This window comes from Myripristis murdjan, chromosome 9 (genome assembly GCF_902150065.1).
Source record: "Myripristis murdjan chromosome 9, fMyrMur1.1, whole genome shotgun sequence".
In the NCBI taxonomy this organism is placed as follows: Eukaryota; Metazoa; Chordata; class Actinopteri; order Holocentriformes; family Holocentridae; genus Myripristis; species Myripristis murdjan.
The window spans coordinates 573,454-599,704 of record NC_043988.1 but is presented as its reverse complement, the minus strand read 5'-3'; the positions used below and the strand labels follow the sequence as shown (position 1 = coordinate 599,704).

General features: G+C 41.6%; 1 protein-coding gene across 2 annotated transcripts in view; it reads right to left on the bottom strand.

Moving 5' to 3' along the window:
* The window catches only part of traf2a (Tnf receptor-associated factor 2a), a 75,582-nt gene extending 52,583 nt beyond the window's left edge, over positions 1-22,999 (bottom strand). Inside the window, exons 1-3 of one of the 2 annotated variants that reach the window (XM_030059990.1) lie at positions 22,551-22,999; positions 18,093-18,171; positions 9-107 (exon numbers count right to left, since the gene is read on the bottom strand). In XM_030059990.1, coding sequence (XP_029915850.1) covers positions 9-107; positions 18,093-18,171; positions 22,551-22,738 — 366 coding nt within the window. In that variant the 5' untranslated portion in view covers positions 22,739-22,999. The remainder of the gene's footprint in view (positions 1-8; positions 108-18,092; positions 18,172-22,550) is intronic. The other variant, XM_030059991.1, reaches the window with a different exon arrangement.
* Positions 23,000-26,251: the final 3,252 nt, after the last annotated feature.

Sequence of the window (26,251 nt, the reverse complement as noted above, 5' to 3'; positions counted from 1 at the left end):
AAGTGCACCTCATATTCTTTGATTGTTCCCGTCCATGTGCATCCTTCATTGGGGCAGACAGCTGCCAAGGCCTCCACTTCTCTTCGCGCTGCATTGTCTGGAAATGCCTGGAAGGAACACAAAGGTTGTTTTAGATATTGGAGTAATGTAGTTGCTGTTACTGGCAGTCTGGTTTGCATCTTTAGTTACAGTCTGAAGGCTACTGTTACAGTGAGGGTTTCAAATTCTGCATCAGTTTACTCAGAACCAAAAAACTTATTCCTACAGTGATGTATGCCAAGAATAAAATTCATGGGACAGTAAATGGACAAACATAAAGATGTTCAAACAACAAAAGCACTGTCTACTGATAGCTTAAAAATATATCTTCACAACATCAACCCAATCCAAACACCTATACAAAATTATTGTCCAATTATTTTGTATTTATGACTGAATCTTGACTGAAGAGTTGACTCATTGGACAACATACAAGCACATATGAATCTCTGTGATGTTATGGGGCCCAGGCAGTTTCATCATCTCTTCAGTATCTTTAAAATTCAGGGCATTCTATCAGTATATCTAGGAGAGGGTCATTCTGTGTCAACTCAGCGAGATTAGGGGAGGTCAGTTACTTGACCACCTCAGAATCTCTTGAAACTTTGTAGGAATGATATTTGGCATCTGAAACTGACATCTGCCAATTTTTAGCTGAAATTCCAACATTTTCAGAATTTTTCACCTCTCAAAAAAGAGGTTGATGCACTACAGCAGAACGGCAGTGTATTTGGAGAACTGTAGCATTGGCAGAGTATTGTCAGAATAGCAACAGATATGTTTAGATCAAAACTATGTGTCGATTGTACCATTACTTTTTGGCAGCTGTGATGATATTGAGGCTATACATTTTAATACAGGAAACACTGTGATGGTCATATCTTTCTGAGTAACAGTAGCCTTATTCGGTCTGACAGGTGGCCCTATGTTTTTTTTATGTATTCATACATGAATTTTTACTCGCATATGCAAGTAAAATGCTCGCAACGAAGTGTGAAAAGCCATTCTTTGTCTCTGCTGGCCTGATTGAGTGGGCTGGCTTGTGTGTGAGAGAGAGAGACAGAGAGAGGCAGTGAGAGAGAGGTTGTGTTGACAGTTGCAGTCAGCACTCACTTCATTTGATAAGCGATAGTTTAGAATAAATATATACAGTTAGGTCCATAAGTATTTGGACAATGACACAATATTCATAATTTTGCCCTTCTACACCACCATATTGGATTTGAAATGAAATAATCAAGATGTAACTGAAGTGCACACTTTCAGCTTTAAGGAGTACAACAAAAATATAGCATTCACCGTTTAGGAATTACAGCCAGTTTTATACATTGTCACCACATTTTCAGACACTCAAAAGTAATTGGACACATTCAATCCAAATAAAAAGGTGCCATGCAAGTGAAGGAGGCCATCATTAGGCAAAAGCAAAAAAAAAAAAAAAATCTATCAGACAGACAACTTTAGCAACAACTTTAGGAGTAGTCAAATCAACTAAAAAGAAGGAATGCACTAGTAAGCTCAGCAACACCAAAAGGCCTGGAAGACCACGGAAGACATCTAAAATGGATGACCGAAGAATTCTTTCCCTGGTGAAGAAAAACCCATTCACAAAATCTAGGGAAGTCAAAACTATCTACAGTCAAGATGTTTGCAAGAAATAAATAAAAAGAAAGAAAGAAAGAAAGAAAGAAAGAAAGAAAGAAAGAAAGAAATACAGAGGGTATACAACAATACGCAAACCACTGGTGTCACTCAAGAACACGAAAGCCAGATTAGACTTTGCAAAAAAAACAAACAAACAAACAAAAAACATGTAAAAAAGCCTGCCCAGACAGATGAAACAAAGATAAACTTGTACCAGAATGATGGGAAGTGAAAAGTGTGGAGAATGAAATGAACAGCTCATGACCCAAAGCATATCACATCATCTGTCCAGCATGGTGGAGGCAGTGTTATGGCATGGCTGCCAGGGGAACTGGCTCGGATTCATCCAAATGCCACCAAAACATACTGTGAAAGCAACTTAAGAGTTACTGACAGCAAAGAAGTGCAATATTCTTTAGTGGCCGAGTCAGTCCACAGACCTCAACCCAACTGAGCTGCTTTTCACCTGCTGAAGACCAAACTGAAGGCCCAAAGACCCACAAACCAGCAGCAACTGAAGACAGCTGCAGGAAAGGCTTTGCAGAGCATCTTAAGGGAGGAAACTCAGAATTTCGTGATGTTGTCCATGGGTTCAAGGTTTCCAGACTTCAGGTAGTCATAGGCTGTAAAGGATTTTCTTCCTATATTCCTTGAATATAATACTTATAATTAGAGTTATGTATGTTATATATAGTTTGTCCAATTACTTTTGAGCCTCTGAAAATGGGGTGACAATGTAGAAAACTGGCTGTAATTCCTAAACGGTTAATGCCATATTTTTGTTCAACCCCCTAAATTAAAGCTGAAAGTCTGCACTTCATTTACGTCTTAATTACTCCATTTCAAAACCACATGCACACGTACACATACATATATAAATATTCATACACATATATATACAGTACATTATGAAAGTATTCAGACCCCTTTCATGTCTTTCACTTTTCTTATGTTGCAGCCTGATGCTACAATTGTTTAAATTCATTTTTAATCTATACTCAGTACCCCATAATGACAATGTGAAAACAGAATTTTTTTTTTTACTTACAACCTTTATTTAACTAGGCAGGTTAATTAAGAGAAGACTCTTATTTGCAATAACGGCCTAGGTGGGGGTAGTGGCCCCCTGGGGAAGGGTTTGGGGATTAAAATAAAATTTAAAATATACACATATATCTATATATACACATACACACACATATATACATATATACACACACACACACACACACACACACACACACACACACACACACATATATACACTACTCACAAAAAGTTAGGGATATTTGGCTTTCGGGAGAAATTTACGGAAAATGTAAAAAGTTCACGCTACAGCGATATTATATCATGAAAGTAGGGCATTTAAGTAGAAGCATACACTGGTGATTTCCTTATCTCAAACAATTTATTGAAACAAAAGCCAACAATATGGATATACCACAACAAAAAATGTCAATGTCTCAATAACTTGTCATGTGCCCTTGAGCATCAATTACAGCTTGACAACGACGTCTCATGCTGTTCACAAGTCGACTTATTGTCTGCTGAGGCATGGCATCCCACTCTTCTTGAAGGGGTGGCCCTCAGGTCATTGAGGTTCCGGGGTACAGAGCTCCGACCCTCTACATGGCAACTCAGCTGATCCCATAGGTTTTCTATGGGATTCAGGTCTGGAGAAAGTGCAGGCCACTCCATTTGAGGTACCCCAGTCTCCAGCAGCCGTTCCCTAATGATGCGACCTCGATGAGCTGGAGCATTGTCGTCCATGAAGATGAAATTAGGCCTGTGTTGTTCATGCAGGGGCAGAATGACTGAATTAATGATGTTATTCAGGTAGTATGGGCTTGTCACTGTACCATTCACAAAGTGTAGGGCAGTTCTGTACTGACTAGACACACCTGCCCACACAGTAACACCACCACCACCAAAGCCTCATCTGGTGACAACAGTGGCTGATGCATAGCGCTCTCCTTGACGTCTCCAACATCGTTGGCGGCCATCATTTCTGCTCAACATGAATCGGCTTTCATCAGAGAACAGCACTGAGGCCCACTGGTCCCTCGTCCAGCGTAAATGCCCCCTGGCCCATGCAAGACGATGACACCCGTGCCTGGTGGTGTGGTCAGGTACCCTTGCAGGTCGTCTAGCACGCAGACCATGCTGATGTAAACGGTTTCGAATAGTCTGATGTGACACTTGGGTGCCTGCACCTCCCTTAAACGTGCCTGGAGTTGAGTGGCATTCATCATCCGGTTCCGCAGGGCACTGTTCACAATGAAGCGGTCATCAGTGTGGGATGTGGCCAAAGGACGTCCACTTCTATGCCTTTCTGTGACTCTTCCAGTCTCTTTGTATCTCTGTTGCAACCTACTGATGACACTCTGTGACACTCTAAGCTCAGTGGCCACTTCCGTCTGAGAACATCCTGTTTGAAGCCTCGCAATGGTGAGGTACTGTTGATCAATTGTTAGGTGTCGTCTTGGTCAAAATGATGTCAAAATGTGGATAGCATGATGAGGCAGACTGTTTAAATACAATTTAAACAAATACAATACAAATACAATAAAATTTATTGGTTGATTCATGGATCAAACACCTGTTATGAATTTTGCCGTTAAGCTCCTTGTTAGAGAACAGCAACTTGTGCAAAAAGTACTGAAACACTGAACAGTTAAACATGTGCATTCAAAAGTTTACAGAAGGTCACATTAAGTTCACCTGTAAAGGTTATAATGCATTTTAGGTTCATCTGGAAATTTCACCCGAAAGCCGAATATCCCTAACTTTTTGTGAGTAGTGTATATATATATGCACATGCACATGCACATACATACACATACATACATACACACGTCTATACACACAAAGATACACATATACAGTACAGGCCAAAAGTTTGGACACACCTTCTCATTCAATGCGTTTTCTTTATTTTCATGACTATTTACATTGTAGATTCTCACTGAAAGCATCAAAACTATGAATGAACATATGTAGATTATGTACTTAACAAAAAAAGGTCAAATAACTGAAAACATGGTTTATATTCTAGTTTCTTCAAAATAGCCACCCTTTCCTCCGATTACTGCTTTGCACACTCTTGGCATTCTCTCCATGAGCTTCAAGAGGTAGTCACCTGAAATAGTTTTCACTTCACAGGTGTGCCTTATCAGGGTTAATTAGTGGAATTTCTTGCTTTATCAATGGGGTTGGGACCATCAGTTGTGTTGTGCAGAAGTCAGGTTACTACACAGCCGAAAGCCCTATTGGACAACTGTTAAAATTCATGTTATGGCAAGAACCAATCAGCTAACTAAAGAAAAACGAGTGGCCATCATTACTTTAAGAAATGAAGGTCAGTCAGTCCGGAAAATTGCAAAAACTTTAAATGTGTCCCCAAGTGGAGTCGCAAAAACCATCAAGCGCTACAACGAAACTGGCACACATGAGGACCGACCCAGGAAAGGAAGACCAAGAGTCACCTCTGCTTCTGAGGACAAGTTCATCCGAGTCACCAGCCTCAGAAATCGCAAGTTAACAGCAGCTCAGATCAGAGAGCAGATAAATGCCACACAGAGTTCTAGCAGCAGACCCATCTCTAGAACAACTGTTAAGAGGAGACTGCGCCAATCAGGCCTGGTCAAATAGCTGCTAGGAAACCACTGCTAAGGAGAGGCAACAAGCAGAAGAGATTTGTTTGGGCCAAGAAACACAAGGAATGGACATTAGACCAGTGGAAATCTGTGCTTTGGTCTGATGAGTCCAAATTTGACATCTTTGGTTCCAACCGCCGTGTCTTTCTTAGACGCAGAAAAGGTGAACTGATGGATTCCACATGCCTGGTTCCCACTGTGAAGCATGGAGGAGGAGGTGTGATGGTGTGGGGGTGTTTTGCTTGTGACACTGTTGGGGATTTATTCAAAATTGAAGGCACACTGAACCAGCACGGCTACCACAGCATCCTGCAGCGACATGCCATCCCATCCGGTTTGCGTTTAGTTGGACCATCATTTATTTTTCAACAGGACAATGAGCCCAAACACACCTCCAGGCTGTGTAAGGGCTATTTGACCAAGAAGGAGAGTGATGGAGTGCTGTGGCAGATGACCTGGCCTCCACAGTCACCGGACCTGAACCCAATCCAGATGGTTTGGGGTGAGCTGGACCACAGAGTGAAGGCAAAGGGGCCAACAAGTGCTAAACACCTCTGGGAACTCCTTCAAGACTGTTGGAAAACCATTTCAGGTGACTACCTCTTGAAGCTCATCGAGAGAATGCCAAGAGTGTGCAAAGCAGTAATCAGAGGAAAGGGTGGCTATTTTGAAGAAACTAGAATATAAAACATGTTTTCAGTTATTTCACCTTTTTCTGTTAAGTACATAACTCCACATGTGTTCATTCATAGTTTTGATTCCTTCAGTTAGAATCTACAATGTAAATAGTCATGAAAATAAAGAAAACGCATTGAATGAGAAGGTGTGTCCAAACTTTTGGCCTGTACTGTACATACATATACACATATACATACATACAAATACACATGTATATACATATATACATACATACACACATACACATACATGTATACATACATATATATACATACACACATACATACTGTATACACGTACATACATATACCTGCATATACACATACACGGGCATAAATACACAAATACCCATATACACATATACACAAATAGATAAATATATATAAACACACATATATGAGGGGCAGATTGTAAAATACATATACACGTACACATATACACATACACAGGCATATATACACAAACACCCATATACACATATACAAAAATAGACAAATATATGCATACACACATATATGCGGGGCAGATTATAAAATATTGCATAATTAAAGTAAAGAAGCAGGTTAGAAGCAGAAAATAAAACATGGACAAGAGGAGGACAGATACCACCGTAATGGCAGTGTGGAGGTAGCTTTTTTAAGTTCATTAAAAAGAAAAAACTGAAACATCACATTGACCAAAGTATTCAGACTCTTTACTCAGTACTTAGTTGAGGCACTTTTGGCGGCAATTACAGCCTTGAGTCTTTTTGGGTGTGACGCAGCAAGTTTGCACACCTGGATTGGGGGATTTTCAGCCATTCCTGTTCTTCAAATCCTCTCAAGCTTGGTCAGGTTGGATGGGGCCCGTCGGTGCACAGCCATTTTCAGGTCTCTGCAGAGGTGTTTAATAGGGTTCAAGTCACGGCTCTGCCTGGGCCACTTGACCTTGACTAGAACATTCACAGAGTTGTCTCTTAGCCACTCCTGTGTTGTCTTGGCTGTGTGCTTAAAGTCACGGTCTGTTGGAAGGTGAACCTCCGGCCCAGTCTGAGGTCCTGAGCGCTGTGGAACAGGTTTTCATTGAGGAGATCTCTGTACTTTGCTCCATTCAGCTTTCCCTAAACCCTGACCCGTCTCCCAGTCCCTGCTGCTGAAAAACAGCCCCAGAGCATTATGCTTCACTGCTGGGATGGTATTGGGCAGATGATGAGCGGTGCCTGGCTTCCTCCAGACATAAGATTTGGAATTGAGGCCAAACAGTTCAATCTTGGTTTCATCAGACGAAAGAATCTTGTTTCTCACAGTCTGAGAGTCCTTCAGGTGCTTTTTTGCAAACTCCAAGTGGGCTTTCATGTGTTTTGCACTGAGGAGAGGCTTCTGTCTAGCCACTCTGCCATAAAGCCCAGATCGGTGGAGGGCTGCAGTGATGGTTGTCCTTCTGGAATTTTCTCCCATCAGTCAGAGTGACCATGGGGTTCTTGGTAACCTTTCTTACTAAGGCCCTTCTCCCATCATTGCTCAGTTTGGCCGGGTGATCAACTTTTGGAAGACTCCTCGTTGTGCAAAACTTGCGAATTATGGAGGCCACTGTGCTCTGGGGAATCTTCAGTGCAGCAGAATTTTTATTTATTTTTTATTTTTTTGTAGGCTTCACCTGATTTGTGCCTTGCAACAATCCTGTCTCTGAGCTGTACAGGCAGTTCCTCTGACGTCAGGGCTTGGTTTTTGCTCTGATATTCATTGTCAGCTGTGAGGCCTTCTATAGAGGGGTGTGTGCCTTTCCAAATCAAGTCCAATCAATTTACCACTGGTGGACTCCAATGAAGGTGTAGAAACATCTCAGTTACCATCAAGAGAAATGGGAGGCACCTGAGCTAAATTTCGAGTTAAATTTTGAGTTTTTCCTTTGTCACAGCCGTGCCGTATAGCCATGAACAAGAAGGGAGATGCACACAGAGGATGGCTAACAAAGGAATTTATTAAAGTAAATCAATAAACTTATGAACAACCTAAAATAAGTATGGAGTGTGTGCGAGCTGAAACTTGTTCTGAATGCTGATAAAACCAAGCTCATGTTGTTTACCAACTCTAAGTCAAGCGCCAATGTACCTGTGGTAACTACAGCTAATGGAAAAGAGATTGAGATTGTCAAGTCTTACAAATACCTGGGTATCTTACTTGATGACTCTCTCAGTTTTAAATCACACGTTCAGTACCTGGTCAGGAAGCTAAGGCTAAAATTAGGTTTCTATTTTCGTAACAGGATGTGTTTCTCTTTTGATGCAAAAAAGCGTCTTGTTGCTGCCACCTTCTTACCTGTGTTGGATTATGGTGATGTTTTATATATGTATGCCTCTGGTCAGTGTCTTCATATGGTTGACACAGTGTACCATGCATCTTTAAGGTTCATTACAAATTGTAAAGCTCTTACTCACCACTGTGAATTATACGCTCGGATAGGTTGGCCAGCTCTGGCGACCCGTAGGTTCACACACTGGTGCATTTTTATTTATAAGACTATTCTTGAGCTGCTTCCACCCTATTTATGTGATCTCACTGCACAGAAAAACACCGGAGTGTACTCTCTGCGTTCACAGGAATTCTTTCTGCTCTCTGTCCCAAATGTCCGGACTGAAATTGGGAAGAGGGCTTTCAGTTACTCTGCTCCCTCGACGTGGAATTTGTTGCAAAGTGAACTGAAACTAAAGGACTTGGTGTCAATGAATGTTTTTAAATCAGTAATGAGAGATGGTGAATTGAGGTCCATTGAATGTTGTTGTTTTTAGCACATCAGTGTTGATATTAGTCTCCCCGAAAGCTCTGTCTTATTCATCTTTTGACTTGCTTGTATTATACTGTTGTGTTGTTGTAATGTTTTTTTGTTTGTTTGTTTGTTTTGTAGTGATTTTCTCGTGTGATTTTAACTCTATCTGTCGTGTCTCTGTCTGTAACTTTGTGTTTTTGCTGCTGACCGTCTTGGCCAGGTCTCTCTTGAAAAAGAGATTTTTAATCTCAATGGGATTTACCTGGTTAAATAAAGGTTAATAATAATAATAATAATAATAATAATAATCAGTAGGATAAGTAGTGTAGGTGAGTGTATGAGTGGAAAGGCATAGTAATGGAGTGTTGCATGGTGCAACTACAGAAACTAATAGGAAAAACAAACCAAACCAAGCAGCTGTCTCAGGCAGGAGGGAGGGAGAGACTGAGCTCCAGAGGGTTTTTATACTGTCTTGACACACAGGGCTCAGGTGTGTCAAGTCTGCTAATGAGGTTCCACCCTCTAACCCTAGCAACATATAATAAATCTTACCAAAACATTCTTATTAGAAAACTTGACCAGGATCAAATTTAAATACATAGGAGAACCCGTACATAAGCAGGCAAACTTTTGATTCACTATTCCATAACCAGAGCACATGACAGTGCATCTGCAACCACATTCTCATGACCTCTAATGTGTCGGATGTCCATCAGCGGATTGTGGTCTGTATATACCACCAATGGAGTTACACCACTCTCAACATAAACAGCAAAGTGTTGCAGGGCCCAGATCAATGAAAGAGCTTCCTTCTCAACCACCGAGTAATTCAAATGTCAGTTGAACTTCTTAGAGAAGAAACTGACCTCCCTTCCAACCCCTTGCTCGTCTTCCTGCATCAGGACTGCTCCTGCCCCCACATGGCTTGCATCCACCTTCAAAACAAAAGGACGGTCAAAACAGGGTGCAACTAGCACAGGTGCTGAACACAAAAGAGATTTGATATACCGTAATTTCCGGACTATTGAGCGCACCTGAATATAAGCCGCACCAACTAAATTTAAAAAGAAAAAAGAATTTGTACATATATAGGCCGCACCTCTTTATAAGCCGCAGGTGTCCACGTTGTAACATGAGATATTTACACAGAAAGATGGTACACAGAAAGATTTTTTTTTTTTTTTTTTTTTTTTTTTACTTAAATAAATGCTTTTTTCCAAGCAGCGCCTGTAACACGGCAGTACAGCGACAGTAAAACGGCAGTAACACGGCTGGTTAAAAAAATAACCAGCCTACCATCCGTAGGCCTTTTGCCTACCAGAAAAGTCATTGATCGCTATCTTCATCTTCCTCCTGCGCACTAAAACCACTGAAGTCGTCTTCTTCAGTGTCGGAATTGAATAGCCTCAGAATGACTTCGTCACACACTTTCTCAGTCTCTCTTTCGTTGTCGCTCTCAATGTCACTTTCGTCTCGAGGCGAATTTGTGCTTGTGCTGTCCTCTTCATCACGCAACTTAAAAGCTGCAACATATGCATTTCTTCGTGTGTTTTCCATGATGAGGGTGTGTGCATCTATAGTGTGCATGATGCGCAAAATGACTGTTCAAAACACAATCAAACTAGCGTCTTCCTCGGCGCATCATCTCTTCCACCTGTCTGTCTTGCTCTTGCGCTTTCTGCTAGAGCGCCCCCTGGAGGCCGTTAGCCCGTAAAAATCTATAGATTAGCCGCATTGTTGTTTAAGCCGCAGGGTTCAAAGCGTGTGAAAAAAGTAGCGGCTTTTAGTAGCGGAAATTACGGTAATCAAAAGCTTCCTGGCACTTGTTTGACCACACAAACTTAGCCCTTGCCTTCGGCAAATCGGTTAGGGGTGAAACAACTGTTGAAAAATTCCTACAAAAGCAACGATAGTACCCCACCATCCCCAGAAATCTCATAAGCTCCTTTTTGGTGGCAGGCTGTAGAAACTACCAAAACCTTGGCACACACAGGAGCCACACACCCTTGTCCAACCACTTGACCCAGATAGGTTACAGTTGCACGAGCAAACGCACACTTGGCAAGATTCACTGTGAGCTTCGCCTCTGCCTGCTGATCAAACAGTGCCCTAACACACTACACATGAGAAAACCAAGAATCACTATAGACCAAACTATAGACACACTGCACAGCCAGCCCAGAGACCACACGGTTCATCAAACGTTGAAAAGTGGCTGGTGCATTCCTCAACCCAAATGGCATTACTTTATAGGAAAACAGCCCCGCCTTTTAAAAGCTGCTATTTCCTGTGCTCTTATGGATAACAGTACCTGCCAGTATCCCTTTAGCAGATCAAATTTTTTTGCATACTTAGCACCACCAACCTGGTCTATACAATCCTCCATACGAGGCAGAGGCAAAGAGTCTGGTTTTGTCACCTTGTTGACCTTCCGGAGGTCTTTGGAAAACCTGGGCGTTTTGTCACTTTTAGGCACCAACAAACATGGGGAAGCCCAGCTAGATGAAGAAGGAACAACAATGTCATTTTCAATCATGTACTGTACCTCAGTGTCTAAATATTTACGCTTTACTGGAGAAACCCTATAAAAATGCTGTTGAATCGGCTGTGCATCACCAACATCAATATCATGTTCCACCCAATGAGTATGGGAGGGCACATCACTGAACAACTCAGAATACTTCAGAATGAGCTCTGCAAATTCGGTTGCCTGTGTCGCTAACAGATGTTTAAACAGGCTGTGCAGATTCTTGAGGGTCTCAGAATTTTTCAACTGACCAGATAATGTCCCCTCATCAGACTCGAGAACAGCATCATCCTCATTCACACCTGAAACCATCCCCACTGTACCAATTGACACAGCAGGACTGACAGTTGCGGACTCCAGCTGAGCAAAGATGTCCTGGAAGGGTGAGCATAGAAGGGTTTTAGCAGATTTACATGGAACAAACAGGCTTTCTTCGCCCTGGAGTGGAAATCAGATAATTCTGGTCTGACACACGTTTTACCACTGTATAAGGACCAGAAAACTTTGCCTGAAAGGGTGAACTCAGCGATGGGCAAAGAGCCAAAACCTGATCGCCAACACTAAACTCACGCAACTCAGTGCGGCGATAATACCTTGCTTTCATTTTAGCCTGTGACAAAGCCAATGTCTGTTTTGCTAACTCCCCTGATACACTATATTGCCAAAAGTATTCGCTCGGCTGCCTTCACACACATATGAACATGAGTGACATCCCATTCTTAAACCATAGGATTTAATATGATGTGGGCCCATCCTTTGCAGCTATAACAGCTTCAACTCTTCTAGGAAGGCTTTCCACAAGGTTTAGGAGTGTGTTTATGGGAATTTTTGACCATTCTTCCAGAAGTGCATTTGTGAGGTCAAACACTGATGTTGGACAAGACGGCCTGGCTCGCAGTCTCCGCTCTAATTCATCCCAAAGGTGTTCTCTCGGGTTGAGGTCAGGACTCTGTGCAGGCCAGTCAAGTTCCTCAACACCAAACTCGCTTATCCATGTCTTTATGGACCTTGCTTTGTGCACTGGTGCGCAGTCATGTTGGAACAGGAAGGGCCATCTCCAAACTGTTCCCACAAAGTTGGGAGCATGAAATTGTCCAAAATGTCTTGGTATGCTGAAGCATTAAGAGTTCCTTTCACTGGAACTAAGGGGCCGAGCCCAACGTCCGAAAAACAACCCAACACCATAATCCCCCCTCCACCAAACTTTACACTTGGCACAATGCAGTCAGACAAGTACCGTTCTCTTGGCAACCACCAAACCCAGACTCGTCCATCAGATTGCCAGACGGAGAAGCGTGACTCGTCACTGCAGAGAACACGTCTCCACTGCTCTAGAGGCCAGTGGCGGTGTGCTTTACACCGCTGCATCCGATGCTTTGCATTGTGCTTGGTGATGTAAGGCTTGGATGCAGCTGCTCGGCCATGGAAACCCATTCCATGAAGCTCTCTACGCACTGCTCTTGAGCTAATCTGAAGATCACATGAAGTTTAAAGGTCTCAAGCTATTGACTCTGCAGAAAGTTGGCGTCCTCTGCGCACTATGCGTCTCAGCATCCGCTGACCCCGCTCTGTGATTTTATGTGGCCTACCACTCCGTGGCTGAGTTGCTGTCGTACCCAATCGCTTCTACTTTGTTATAGTACCACTAACAGTTGATTGTGGAATATTTAGTAGCGAAGAAGTTTCACAACTGGACTTACTGCACAGGTGGCATCCTATTACATTACTATTACAGCACCATGCTGGAATTCACTGAGCTCCTGAGAGCGACCCATTCTTTCACAAATGTTTGTAGAAGTAGTCTGCATGCCTAGGTGCTTGATTTTATACACCTGTGGTCATGGAAGTGATTGGAACACCTGAATTCAATGATTTGGATAGATGAGCGAATACTTTTGGCAATATAGTGTATATATAACCGGTGCCTAAACCCATTCACATCATCGATGAGATTAGTGGGTGGATCAGACTCTTTCCAGCCATCTTTAAACAGAGACAGAGGACCCCGAACCGTGTGGCCAAACACTAAATCATTTGGGCTGAACCCTGTGCTTTCTTGCACTACCTCTTGTACTGCTAAAAGTAACCAAGGTAGCCCCTCTTCCCAGTCCCCACCAAACTCAGTACAGTATGCACACAAAAGAGATTTTAATGTTTGGTGAAAACGCTCTAAAGCGCCTTGACTCTGTGGTAGGCTGTGGACTGGTTATTTCTGATTCCCAGAAGTTTTAACACTTGGGCCATCAAATGAGAGGAAAAATTGGACGCCTGATCCAACTGAATAATCCTGGGGATGCCAAACACAGATATAAATTATGACAAAGCTTTAACCACAGACCTTGCAGTTATTGCCCTCAATGGATAAGCTGCTGGGTAGCGAGTACTCTGGCACATAACCGTCAACAAATACTGACTGCCAGACCTGGCACGGAGCTGTGGCCCTACACAATCAATAAGATACTCAAATGGCTGACTAATAGCTGGAATAGGCTGCAATGGGGTTGGTTTAATGACCTGATCGGGCTTACCTGTTAGCTGGCAAGTGCTACAGTTTTTAATGTGTTCAGAAACATCCTTCTTTAATCGTGGCCAAAAGAAGTGTCGCAAAACCCTATCATACGTTTTCCGGACACCCAAGTGACCTGACCCCTCATGAGTCAGCTTTAGCACATGCTTTCGAAGCTTGGATGGAATTACAAACTGAAAAATGGGATCGCCAACAAATTCTCCCCATGGGCCAACCACTTTCTCATCAAAATCCCATCCTGAACAAAGTAACCAGAAGTCATACTTTTGACCTCACCAGCTGACCGTACAGACCCAAACAGCTCCTTCAACAATGGGTCAGCCCTCTGTTCACTCTGTAACTCACTGCGAGATACTGACAAAGGAAACTCAGGCAAACATGGCAAAACAGTCTAACATTCCCCATCTACCCCCTTAGACTCCGCCTGAGTCTGATCGTGTAACTGCACAGACAGGGAAAACATCAGGAAAACACACAGCACTTTCATCAAGCTCTTCTGTGCTAACAGGAGACAGAGCAACGACTGGCGCCGGTGGCATTGAGTCCCAAACTCGACTACCAGCCAAGTTGTTCCCCAAAATCATGTCAATGCCATCTATTGGCAATACTGGCCGACTGTGAAATTTGGTGGAGGAGGAATTATGGTGTGGGGTTGTTTTTCAGGAGCTGGGCTTGGCCCCTTAGTTCCAGTGAAAGGAACTTTGAATGCTTCAGGATACCAAAACATTTTGGACAATTCCATGCTCCCAACCTTGTGGGAACAGTTTGGAGCGGGCCCCTTCCTCTTCCAACATGACTGTGCACCAGTGCACAAAGCAAGGTCCATAAAGACATGGATGACAGAGTCTGGTGTGGATGAACTTGACTGGCCTGCACAGAGTCCTGACCTGAACCCGATAGAACACCTTTGGGATGAATTAGAGCGGAGACTGAGAGCCAGGCCTTCTCGACCAACATCAGTGTGTGACCTCACCAATGCGCTTTTGGAAGAATGGTCAAAAATTCCTATAAACACTCTCCTCAACCTTGTGGACAGTCTTCCCAGAAGAGTTGAAGCTGTAATAGCTGCAAAAGGTGGACCGACATCATATTGAACTCTATGGGTTAGGAATGGGATGGCACTTCAGTTCATAGTATGAGTAAAGGCAGGTGAGCGAATACTTTTGGTAATATAGTGTAGTTACACACATCCCTCCCAGAAGCCCCCCGACCCACCTGACCTGAAGATCCACTAAAGCGAGTAGGTGACTTCTTAATGGAGTCCTTCTGAACCACAGACTCATGTGCAGGTTTACTGGACCGGCATCTGCCAGTCCCACAGCCTCCGCTACAGTTGTGATCTTACGCTCAGTAAGATAAGTGGCAACCTTACTAGGCAAGGAATTCTTAAACTGTTCCAAGATTATCAAATTACACAAACCCTGAAAATCATCAACCTCAGAAGCTGTACACCAACAACTGAAAAAGGTACTAAGCTCCCGTGCAAACTCCAAATGTGACTGATTACGCCTTTTTTTCCCCAAGTTCTAAAACATTGGCGATATGCCTCTGGAACTAACTCATACGCCTTCAGTACAGCAGCTTTAACAGATTTATAATTTAAGTTGTCACCACCTAAAGACGCATATGCCTCCTGTGCTTTATCTGACAATACACATTGAAGCAACAGAATTTGTTCTGAGTCTGACCAATTTCTAGCTTCTGAAATCCACTCAAATAAAGAAAAAAACATATCTGGATCTCTCTCATTAAATTTAGGTAGTTTTTTTTATGATATGAATTTTTCAGATACCCCAATACCGGTGTGTGTGTGTGTGTGTGTGTGTGTAGCGCACATAACGTTGGGAACAGCATGCGGAACGTAGCACCGTGGGACATCGTTGGAGGGGGGGGGGACTGTTTTTGCAGTTGCACTCACTAAGCAGTGGGGACTCAGAAAATGAAGCTGAAAAACTTTTACCAAAAAGAGGAGCTGTGTCGGCTGTTTGGAAGTTCTTCGGCTTCAAAAAATCCGTCTGGCAAAGGCAAAGAAACTTTCCAGGCTCCAGCGGTGCACTGACATAGATTGTGTAACAAAGCGAAGAGTTGCCACTCCGCTCTATTTTCACTGGCTAACAGCAGCACACTGGCTTAGCTTGTCTATTCAGAGAAGCAGTATCACTTCGGCTTATTTTTCAATCTATGTTATCACATGCATACTACTGCTCATTCATTGGTAGCTGAATTGTTAGGTCTATTTGATAAGTAATTCACATTTTTAAAATAATAATATTTTAACATATTGTTAAATCAGTCAAATCGGTCTGCATATTAATGCAAGTGGCCTTAAATTTGTATAATAAAAAGGTTCTGTATTTTGACTGCAACTGTCATGCATTCTGATTCCTTCACTTCATTAGAATCATGAGTGCCACCTCTCTGCATCATTTTGTGTTGCCATGTAAACCTGTATTAATACTAGGGTGGACAACTTGGAGATTAATGTCCAGTTGTCTAGACATTAATGTCCAGTATTCATTTCTCATGACAGTAAAATAGGTCATTTTAAGTTAACTTACTGCAGTAAAGCTTCTCTAAATCATTAGAAAATGTGGTTAACACCCAGTCGTGCATGAAAAAAGAAAATACCGTCATATACCAGGAAACCGATATAATTTTGAAAAATACCGTGATATACATTTTTGGTCATACCGCCCAGCACTACTATCTTGGCCTCTTCTGTCTCTCGCCGCAAATGTTCAAGTGCAACTTGTTTCTCAATCTCCAAATGTTTTTCCGTCTCAATCCTTTGCTTCTCTTCCTCATGAGAAAACTGCAACAGCAATCCTTTCTGCTGCTCAAAAGTAAAGCATGAAGATGGAACAGAACTTGGCTGTGCTGTTAAGGGCTGACTTGATTCCTCTTCCTTAGAAACCAGCACTCCTAGACAGCTGCAGCCTAATCACAGCCCTAACAGCATCTTTCTTTCACTTACCACCAACACTGCTTAAAATCAAGCTCATACTCTTCTGCAATTTTAGAAAGTTGATCCGAAAACTCCTCACTAGGAGCAGCAACAAAATCCTCAATTCCTGCCATCCTAGGACTGAAGGCCTCACCACCAGAACATGCCAAACAACAAGTGTCACAAGTCCACTAGTGCCCACAACTAATGCAGACGTTCCCCACTATCTAACCTGCCTAGCTAAAAGTAACCTATCTCACTAACCCTAGTCTTCATGTGGACTAGCAGTGGGTTCGTTAAACAGTTAACCCAAAAGCCCGGTTAAGCCCCCAGCAAACTGGCTACTCACCTGAAAACTCCGGCTGTGGCCCCAAGACAACTGCTCCAACCGCACACCACAAAAAAACAACAAACCAAAAAAAAAAAAAAAGCAAACCAACGAGCCCAAATGGACCACATTGCTCAAACCTATCCAGGGAAACTCTCCAAAAGCATGCACACTTAACTAAAGGACCATGCAGCCACTGCTGTTAGCTCTACCTAAGCACAAGACAAAGCTTCCCCTGCCTGAAATCACAGCCAACCTAAACCACCAACCAAATATCCAAAATGCATCCCCCAACCAATGGACGTGCCTGACACAAACATACTTCAGCCACAAACCTTACCCTAAACTATAACCAACGGCCATAACACACCAAATTGAACCAGACAAGCCCCCACTTATCACAGCCGGGCCATACAGCCATGACCAAGAAGGGAGACGCACATAGAGGATGGCTAACAAAGGAATTTATTAAAGTAAATCAGTAAACTTATGAACAACCTAAAATAAATATGGAGTGTGTGTAGGTGAGTGCATGAATGGAAAGGCATGGTAATGGAGTGTTGCATGGTGCAACTACAGAGACCAGTAGCAAAACAAACCAAACTAAACCAAGTCAAACAGCTGTCTCAGGCAGGAGAGAGGGAGAGACTGAGCTCCAGAGGGTTTTTATACTGTCTTGACACACAGGGCCCATGTGTGTCAAGTCTGCTAATGAGAGGTTCCACCCTGCAGCTCACTCTGTCCCTGCAAGGTAAAAACAACAGTCAGGTTGAGAGGGTCATCACACCTTTTTAATTTGCAAAAATTTCTACAATTCTGTTTTCACTTTGTCATTTTATATAAGATGCCCGGGACAATGGCCTGAGGCATGAAGTTTGTGCCTGGGACCTCTATGATCCAGCCCTGCTTCCCACAAGTTGTGTGCTAGATTCACTCACAGTAAATGATTCTATGGAGTGTCAACTAAATTCCTAAAATGAACTGTAGGCTGAAAATATACTTACACCACCTTGCTTGAGAATGGAAGTAGGCTCCTCAAACAAGTCCTCTTTGATGCAAGCACTGCATTTCTGTGGTCCAGAACTTGGAGGGTAGAGGGGGGGGGGGAATCATATACAAGAATCACATGTTGTACAATTATGTTTTAGCCTGATTCGTGAGTCACACATTCACTTAAAAAGTTTGAGCGATTCATGCGGGTCTGATGTTCCTCAGTTCAACTGTGATTTCTCTGTTGAAAAGCTAACCAGGTCAAGCACTGCAATTGTAGGGTTAGGGTTAGGACTGAAAATCAGTAAGCAAAGTAATTTAGCTTTTCCAGTCCCCACAAATACTTGGATAAGCCTCATGGTGCATATGACAACACATTTATTTACCTGAGCTATCTGGTGTGGCCATACTACATTGGTAACGTTAAGCTACTTACAGGCTTCAGATGATGAGGCATGTTTGAGGTAGACAAATGATAGACAACTCTTTGCCTGCAGAGTTTGCATTTCACCTCCTTGGGTTCTTTCCCCTCTCTAAATGATAGCATACTTTGGATTTCCTCCCCGACACAGTCTAATGACCGCAGGGAAAACCCATGTAAACGTGCATGTCAGTCCCCGTTGGACTGAGTGTCACTTCTTCCCCAGGAAAAGTGGGCCACATCCACTGTCTGGGCTGACCTCCTCAGCCTGCTGCCACTGCGACCCAGTTCCAGTTAAGCGCCAAAAAATGAAGAAGATTGATTGACTCAATTCGTCTCTTATCACATTGGATTTACTTGATACTGGGTGGACGATTTTGGTGCTATTTTACCAAGAAAACAAATTTAGCATCAACAATTTACCTGTATGTGGTTGTTGGTTGTAGCAATTTTGTATTCTCATTCTAAGGCTTTATGCACTGTATTCTAGTTAATTTTGGAGCCACTGTAGTGCTACAGACACTATTTTGTTGATATGAATGTTGTAGTAGGGCTGAGCGTTGTGGTGTTAAAAAAAAATTTAAAAAAATCACGCTGCAATTAAATTTAAAGATACCACAATTGCAATACAATTCATGATTTTAGAAGGAATGATTTCTTTTGCATTATAATTTAACATAACATAATTTTCAGCTATTAAAGTAGATTTTGTAGGACAGGGCAACTCTGTAGCAGAATACTTTATTTACAACAATGTTTTGTCACACATTTCACCTTTATCAAAAAATTGTAGCTCCTGCGATACTGCATTTGGCTGTATTGCTATTTTCATAATATTTTGATTAATTGATCAGCCTAATTTGTAGTATGGCTTGATGATGTGACAATGTTTTGTAAATACATTTTTCAGATTGCGAATTTTAAGCCTTAAAAGTCCAAACGACCCGAGCGTCCGTGAGTCTTTTTTCCGGGGTCCTGCGGCATGTTCAGGGCCATGGGGGAGTGCTGGAGGCCACCACCACCGCCACGGAGCCGAGGGCGAGGCATGGGCGCGCCACAGGACCCCAGAAAAAAGACTCACGGATGCTCGGGTCATCGCTCGAGTCAAGTATTTGACAGTGACACAATATTCATAATTTTGCCCTTGTACACCACCACAGCGGATTTGAAATGAGGTAATCAAGACGTGACTCAAGCGCAGAATTTCAGCTTTAATTTAAGGGGTTGAACAAAAATATGGCATTAACTGTTTAGGAATTACATCCAGTTTTATACACTGTTACCCCATTTTTAGAGGCTCAAAAGTAACTGGACAAACTATATATAATATACATAACTCTTATTATAAGGATTATATTCAATATTTGGAGGAAAATCCTTTGCAGTCTATGACTGTCTGAAGTTTGAAGCCCATGGACAACATCACCAAATTCTGAGTTTCCCCCCTTGAGACACTCTGCCAAGCCTTTCCTGCAGCTGCCTACAGCTGCTGCTTGTTTGTGGGTCTTTCGGCCTTCACTTTGGTCTTCAGCAGGTGAAAAGCAGCTCAGCTGGGTTGAGGTCTGAGGACTGCCTTGGCCACTGAAGAATATTCCATGTATTTGCTCTCAGTAACTCTCGGGTAGCTTTCACAGTATGTTTTGGGTCATTATCTATCTGCACTGTGAAGTGTCGTCCTATCAGTTTTGTGATATTTGGCTGAATCTGAGTAGATAGTATAGCCCTATAAACATCAGAATTCATCCTGCTACTTGCTACTTCCATCAGCAGTCACATCATCAGTAAAGACAAGTGTTGCTATCTGTCTGATAGATTTTTTTGCTTTTTGAGCATAATGATGGCTTCTTTCACCTGCATGGACACCTTTGAATTGTATGTTGAGGGTTCTGCTTCACAGCTACCAAATGCAAGTGCAAACAATTGGAAATAATTCCCAACCTTTTATTTTCTTAAACTGTCATGGAATAACGAGGGAAAAGGCTACATCTGGCCATGAAACTGCTTTTGAATCAAGTGTCCAATTACTTTTGAGCCTCTGAAAATGGGGTGACAATGTAGAAAACTGGCTGTAATTCCTAAACGGTTAATGCCATATTTTTATTCAACCCCTTAAATTAAAGCTTAAAGTCTGCACTTCATTCGTGTCTTGATTACTCCATTTCAAATGCACTGTGGTGGTGTACAAGCACAAAATTATGAATATTGTGTCACTGTCCAAATACTTATGGACTTAACTGTATGCTGTATGGTCTTGGATGGTTATCTCTGTGCATGTGAAAATTAACTCAATGGCTGAATTTTGTTTACAAAGCTATCTTAGAAATGCATACTTTCATGTCTTTTATCCTGACTTCAGAATCTCAGTATGATTTAAGGTCCAAAGACCTATGTCTGTTTAATTTACCGAAAGAAAGAACTGAATTGGGTAAAAAAAAAAAAAAAAAAAAAATGCTTTCAGGGTTGCTGCTCCCACTGCTTGCAAGGACTTGAGAATGGACTAAAAGGACTTAATAATGTCTTTAGATGTCATTGGTCCTTTTTTTTTTTTTTTACTGACTTATTGATTGGACTCTATTTGACTATATGTAAATGATCTGTCATTTTCTGTCATTTTGTGTTTTATTTATTAATTCTGTAGAACTGTGTCATGTGTTGTTTTGTAACTTGGTGCTTTGAAGGCAAAGTCACATTTGGAAATGAGATTTTCAATATCAGGGATTTTTTTTACCTGGTTAAATAAAGGTTAAATACAAATACAACTAAATTTAAAAATACTGTAAGTTTAATGACTGACAGAGCTGACACAGTGTCAACCAGAAACAAACGGAAAGGTAAAAGCAGCTTTATAGTTATTATCGAGCAGCTCCATGTTGTGGTCAGTCCGCCAGGGAATGAAAGTGAAAGCCAGAACGCCTCCCCGAAGCCGTGACTACGTCCCGTTAGCCCTTGTATGGAAGGTCACAGACTTGTTGGTTTACTGCTGCCTTCCTCCTCGGCAAACATACATAAAGTGAAACATATTTTAAAAGAGTTTACCAACCAAAGATGTCCTTGGGTTAATTTGACATACGTACAACATTCCAAGCATCACTTAGTTCACGTTACATTGAATTTTCAACATTTATATTGGTTGACTTGCTGCCCGCCACAACATATGAAGTGGGATAAGACTTTAAGCTAGGGTTGGGCGTATAGATTCTGTGGTATCGATATATTGATACTCACATGCTACTCATTTGGCATCAATTTCCTTAAACAAATATCCATACTAACAAATAAGAATAGGGGGTGCATGCATAACTTTAAGCTGTTTCAGATAGCTTATTTCACTTACTATATGCCGAGACACCCCTGAGCCTGGCGGCATACTGAGCTGGCCCGTGTCACGTGACGGCCCGACAGCACAGCCAGCAAGAGGGGCTCGAATGCGGTAGCCGGAGGAACACACAGAAAATAATGGCTGATCGGTCTTTTTTTTCTTTTTTTGACAAGAAAAGTGCAAGAAAAAAACAATAACAGTGAAAATGTTCAAATTTTTGTTCATATTTAATTTATTTAATTCATATTTATGTTATTTATTTTACTTTCAGTTTTATTATGCATTGACCATAATAAATATGGTATAAATGGTCTGTATTTGTCATGTAATTTGTCTTAAATGTAATAGCCTAATATTTTGAATGAAAAGAATTGCCAATAAGAAATTATCAGTATTGGTATCGGTATCGATGAAAATGCAAGAAAAAGTATTGGTATCGCATCGGATCCTAAAAGTGTGGTATCGCCCATCCCTACTTTAAGCATTAGAGGCGAGACCATCAAGCAAGTTAATATTTTATTGAAATAAATTGCTGCTTGGAATTTGACTTGAATGGCTAATTTTGCAGGGGGTACCTTCTGGTCTATAAATGCTCCAAAGTGATGTTTTACGAGATATACACCATTACCTATGTGCAAGTTAGCATTAAATTGTCAGATATTTACACGAAGTTGCAATCTGGTAGTTGCTAACTTACCAATTTAGCTAGCTAGCAACCATGACACTACTCACCTTAAAATTTTGTTGAAACAGAACGAACAAAAGCGGTGACCGCATTGAGCTTGCAATGGCTTCCTCAGTATTTTCTGGCATGAATTGCACAAGTGTTTGTCTTCGAGGTTGTTTGCCAGAATCTTCTTGGGGAAGCCCGGTTTATTGCCCTCCAGTGAAGATGGTGGAGAAGGCTCCTGTGCAGCCATTATTCCCGTGAACGAGTGTACCGTGGTACCCAGCGGGGTGTGTTCAAGACAGCAAACACAGCTGATGTGCTTTTAGCAAGATTTGGCTGTAATCGTGCATTGCTCTTTGACTGTAATCTGCGTAACTGACATTATTTTTGACTGTTTAAACGAAATATACATGTCTATATTTAATATGCATTTAAATAAGATATTTCATAACACTGCCGATGTTTTGATGTCATACAGTTGGCAGTTGAAGTGACTGTCTCTGTGGTCTATTGTAGATCACCAAGTCTACCAAAGGGGACGCAAACCAGAGAGGTAGGCATCAGGAAGCAGGAAGCGCTTGATCTGAGCAGTGTCAAGTTATCAGAGTTAGCCAGTACAATCCCGGAACTAACCCGTTTGGTGTACACAGTAATTGTATCTATATATAGATAGATAAATGGATAGATAGATAGATATAGATATATAGTGTGTGTGTGTGTGTGTGTATATATATATATATATATATATATGTGTGTGTGTGTGTGTATGTATATATACATATATATGTATATATATTTATATATTATATATATATATATATATATATATATATATATATATATATATATATATATATATTATATATATATATATATATATATATATATATATAGGGTGTGTGTGTGTGTGCTAGGGTATATATTACGGGTGTAATGTTCAGTAAACCCACTTTTCAGTTTGTCTTTCGGTTTTTGGGTCTCGTTTTTTTTTTTTTTTTTTTTTTTTTTGGTTTGGTTTGTTTGGAACATTAGAGAGAGAGAGAGAAAGAGAGAGAGAAAACTATTTCCAGTATTCTCAGTATGTGGGATTTGGAATAACAACATGAAATAAAAATGAGCCAAGTGTGATTTGTATGGCTTTCAAGTCAAGTCAAGTCAAATTTATATAGCACATTTTATACGGCAGGCGTAAACTCAATGTGCTTAAAAGCAAGTAAAGATCATACATGACAAAAATATATAACATTACATATATAAAACAAATAAGATAAAACATAAAATAAGAAGATGTTACATACATAAAAACATAAAAACATATAAGAACATATAAGACAGCATAAAAAATTAGAGGGTGAGAAGGTATTGCAATAAGAGTAGGGTAAGAAGTATTATTATTATCATTGTTAAAAGAAATAACAATAATAATAATGTTTCTAAATAGAAGGTTTTACCCATTAACCTAACTAAAAGCTTGCAGAAAAAAAAAAATAGATAGATAGATATCTTTTTAGTCTGCTTTTAAAGGAAGACACTGATGTAACAGACCTAAGTTCATGTGGTAAAGAATTCCAAAGAGTAGGACTGTTACAATTGGCCGTATAGTTCAATGTTTCTTGCATTATCCAATGTATTACATAGTTCAGGGCAGCTTGGCTGCTAAGCAGAGGACAGACACAGCAGGAGCCAGATGTACTTTCTCTATCTTGTTATTTAGGTCTGTTGCATTAGATACACGCCCAGTCAACATTCACACACATAGCATCACACATTCCAGAAACAAGGCATGGACAGTGGTTGGCCTGTCCATGTCCGGGTAACTGGCCAATTATTCTCGGTTGCGTTTAAGTCCAATCTATGTACGGGGCAGGCCCAAGCCCAAGAACATAAATGTGTATCATTTCCTGATATCGGGGCGCTTTCTGACTGAGATCCTGCGGGAGCTCTGTCACACTGAGACCAGCGCTGCTTTGCTTTATATGTGACCATAATAAATATTGCATCAGAAAATTGAAGACTGACTCCGGTCTGTCCTTGGGCTTTCAACAAAAGAATCGGGAGCTAACAGGACCATGACGGCTGAAGGCACCATGAGCTGATTTAGTATTTATTCTAGGTATGGTGAGGAGACCTTTATTTGATGATCTCAAGGTTCTGTCTCACGAGGCCGTCTCTCGGGCAACGGCCGGGGTTGTCATCTTATCAGACGGCAGAGACAATGTGTAGACTGTGTGGGGAAGATGGTCCTGGACTTACGCACACACATACACAAGGACACACATACACGCATTCCTTGAAATTCAACGCCTCGTTGGCCCCCCACCCCCTCTCCCTCCCGTTTCCAGTGCAGTTTGTGGGTGCGGAGTGCCGTAGTGGCTGCATACGGCCCTCGTCTGTGCTGGGACATCTCCCCCTTCCCAAATCCCTCCCCCCTTCCACATGTGCAATGTCTCGAGTCATGTTGTTTATTATGTGCTTATTGTGCTGGGGTGTGTTTTTTTTTGCTAATGCCATGTTGTGCTCCCCTAGGAGCCCAGTTTGACATTTGACCATAGAACTGTAGAGCATAGAACTGATATGATATGTTGTATTGTTGAATGATGGACCCAAGTGGGAGCAAATACAAATTAAACAGTAGTGTGTAACACTGCATTTTTCATGTCCCAGCTAAAAATATAATGAACACTCACTGATTGTGTTTACATGCACTTGAATGTCCTGGTTATCATCAGGTTTTTCAAGTGCCCAATTTTTGTGTTTGCCCATGTAGTGCATGTAAACAGCATATCCTAATTTCAGAGACCGGGATAAGCCCATATCCTGGCACTTTGTCAGACTACCACCATTACAAGTAAATGGGGGTAGTGCGTTTCTGCCAGACTGTGTGTAAATGAGTCCCAAAAGCCGCACCACCAAAACTCCATGCCACTCCTTAGCCATGCCATGTAAACATTTCTAGATCTGCCACTGTCACTGCCTGACCCTTTACTACAGATGCACCCTAGGACCAGTATAACAGGACAGCTTCAGCAGTCTTGCTGTCATTAGTATAAACCATGTAGTTGCTGGAAAGATTTCACCAATAGTATCTATAGGCTGAGCTAATTCATGGTTTTGAGTCAAGAAGGACAAGGAGTGCAAAGTTTTAGATGTATTATGCAACTTGGATTTTGTTTAAGAAAGTGCACAGTATGTTTCAGTATTTTATTCTGTGATAGGCGTTTATTGTGGTTTGTTTAATTTGATTTCATTTGCATGCATCTTGGAACTACAGCATCTCAATATGTGGGCAACATTGTATTTTTGTTTCATCAATCAATCTTTATTTATATAGCACAACAGAAGTTATCTCATGACGCTTTACAGGTACAGCAGGTAAAGACCACGCTCTACGAATTACAGTAGAAAGGAAAACAAAGAAACCCAACAGATTCCCTCCTGAGCATGCTCTTGGCAACAGTGCCAAGGTAAAACTCCCCTTTAACGGGAAGAACCCTCAGGTAGATCCAGACTCAGGGCGGGTGGTCATCTACCTCTACCAGTTGGGTGGGGAGGGGATAGAGAGAGAGACAAAGAGACAGAGACAGGGAAATAAGGACAAACTGGGACAAATGACAACAACAGAAACACAAGGTATCCTGAACAGGTAATCTAGATGGAAGTGACACGCAGCATCCAGCCTTCTCATCTGCAGCTGGATGACCTTCCAGGATGAGCAGGACAGTTTGACCTAGACAAGACACAAAAAGCACAGCGAAACCAAAGG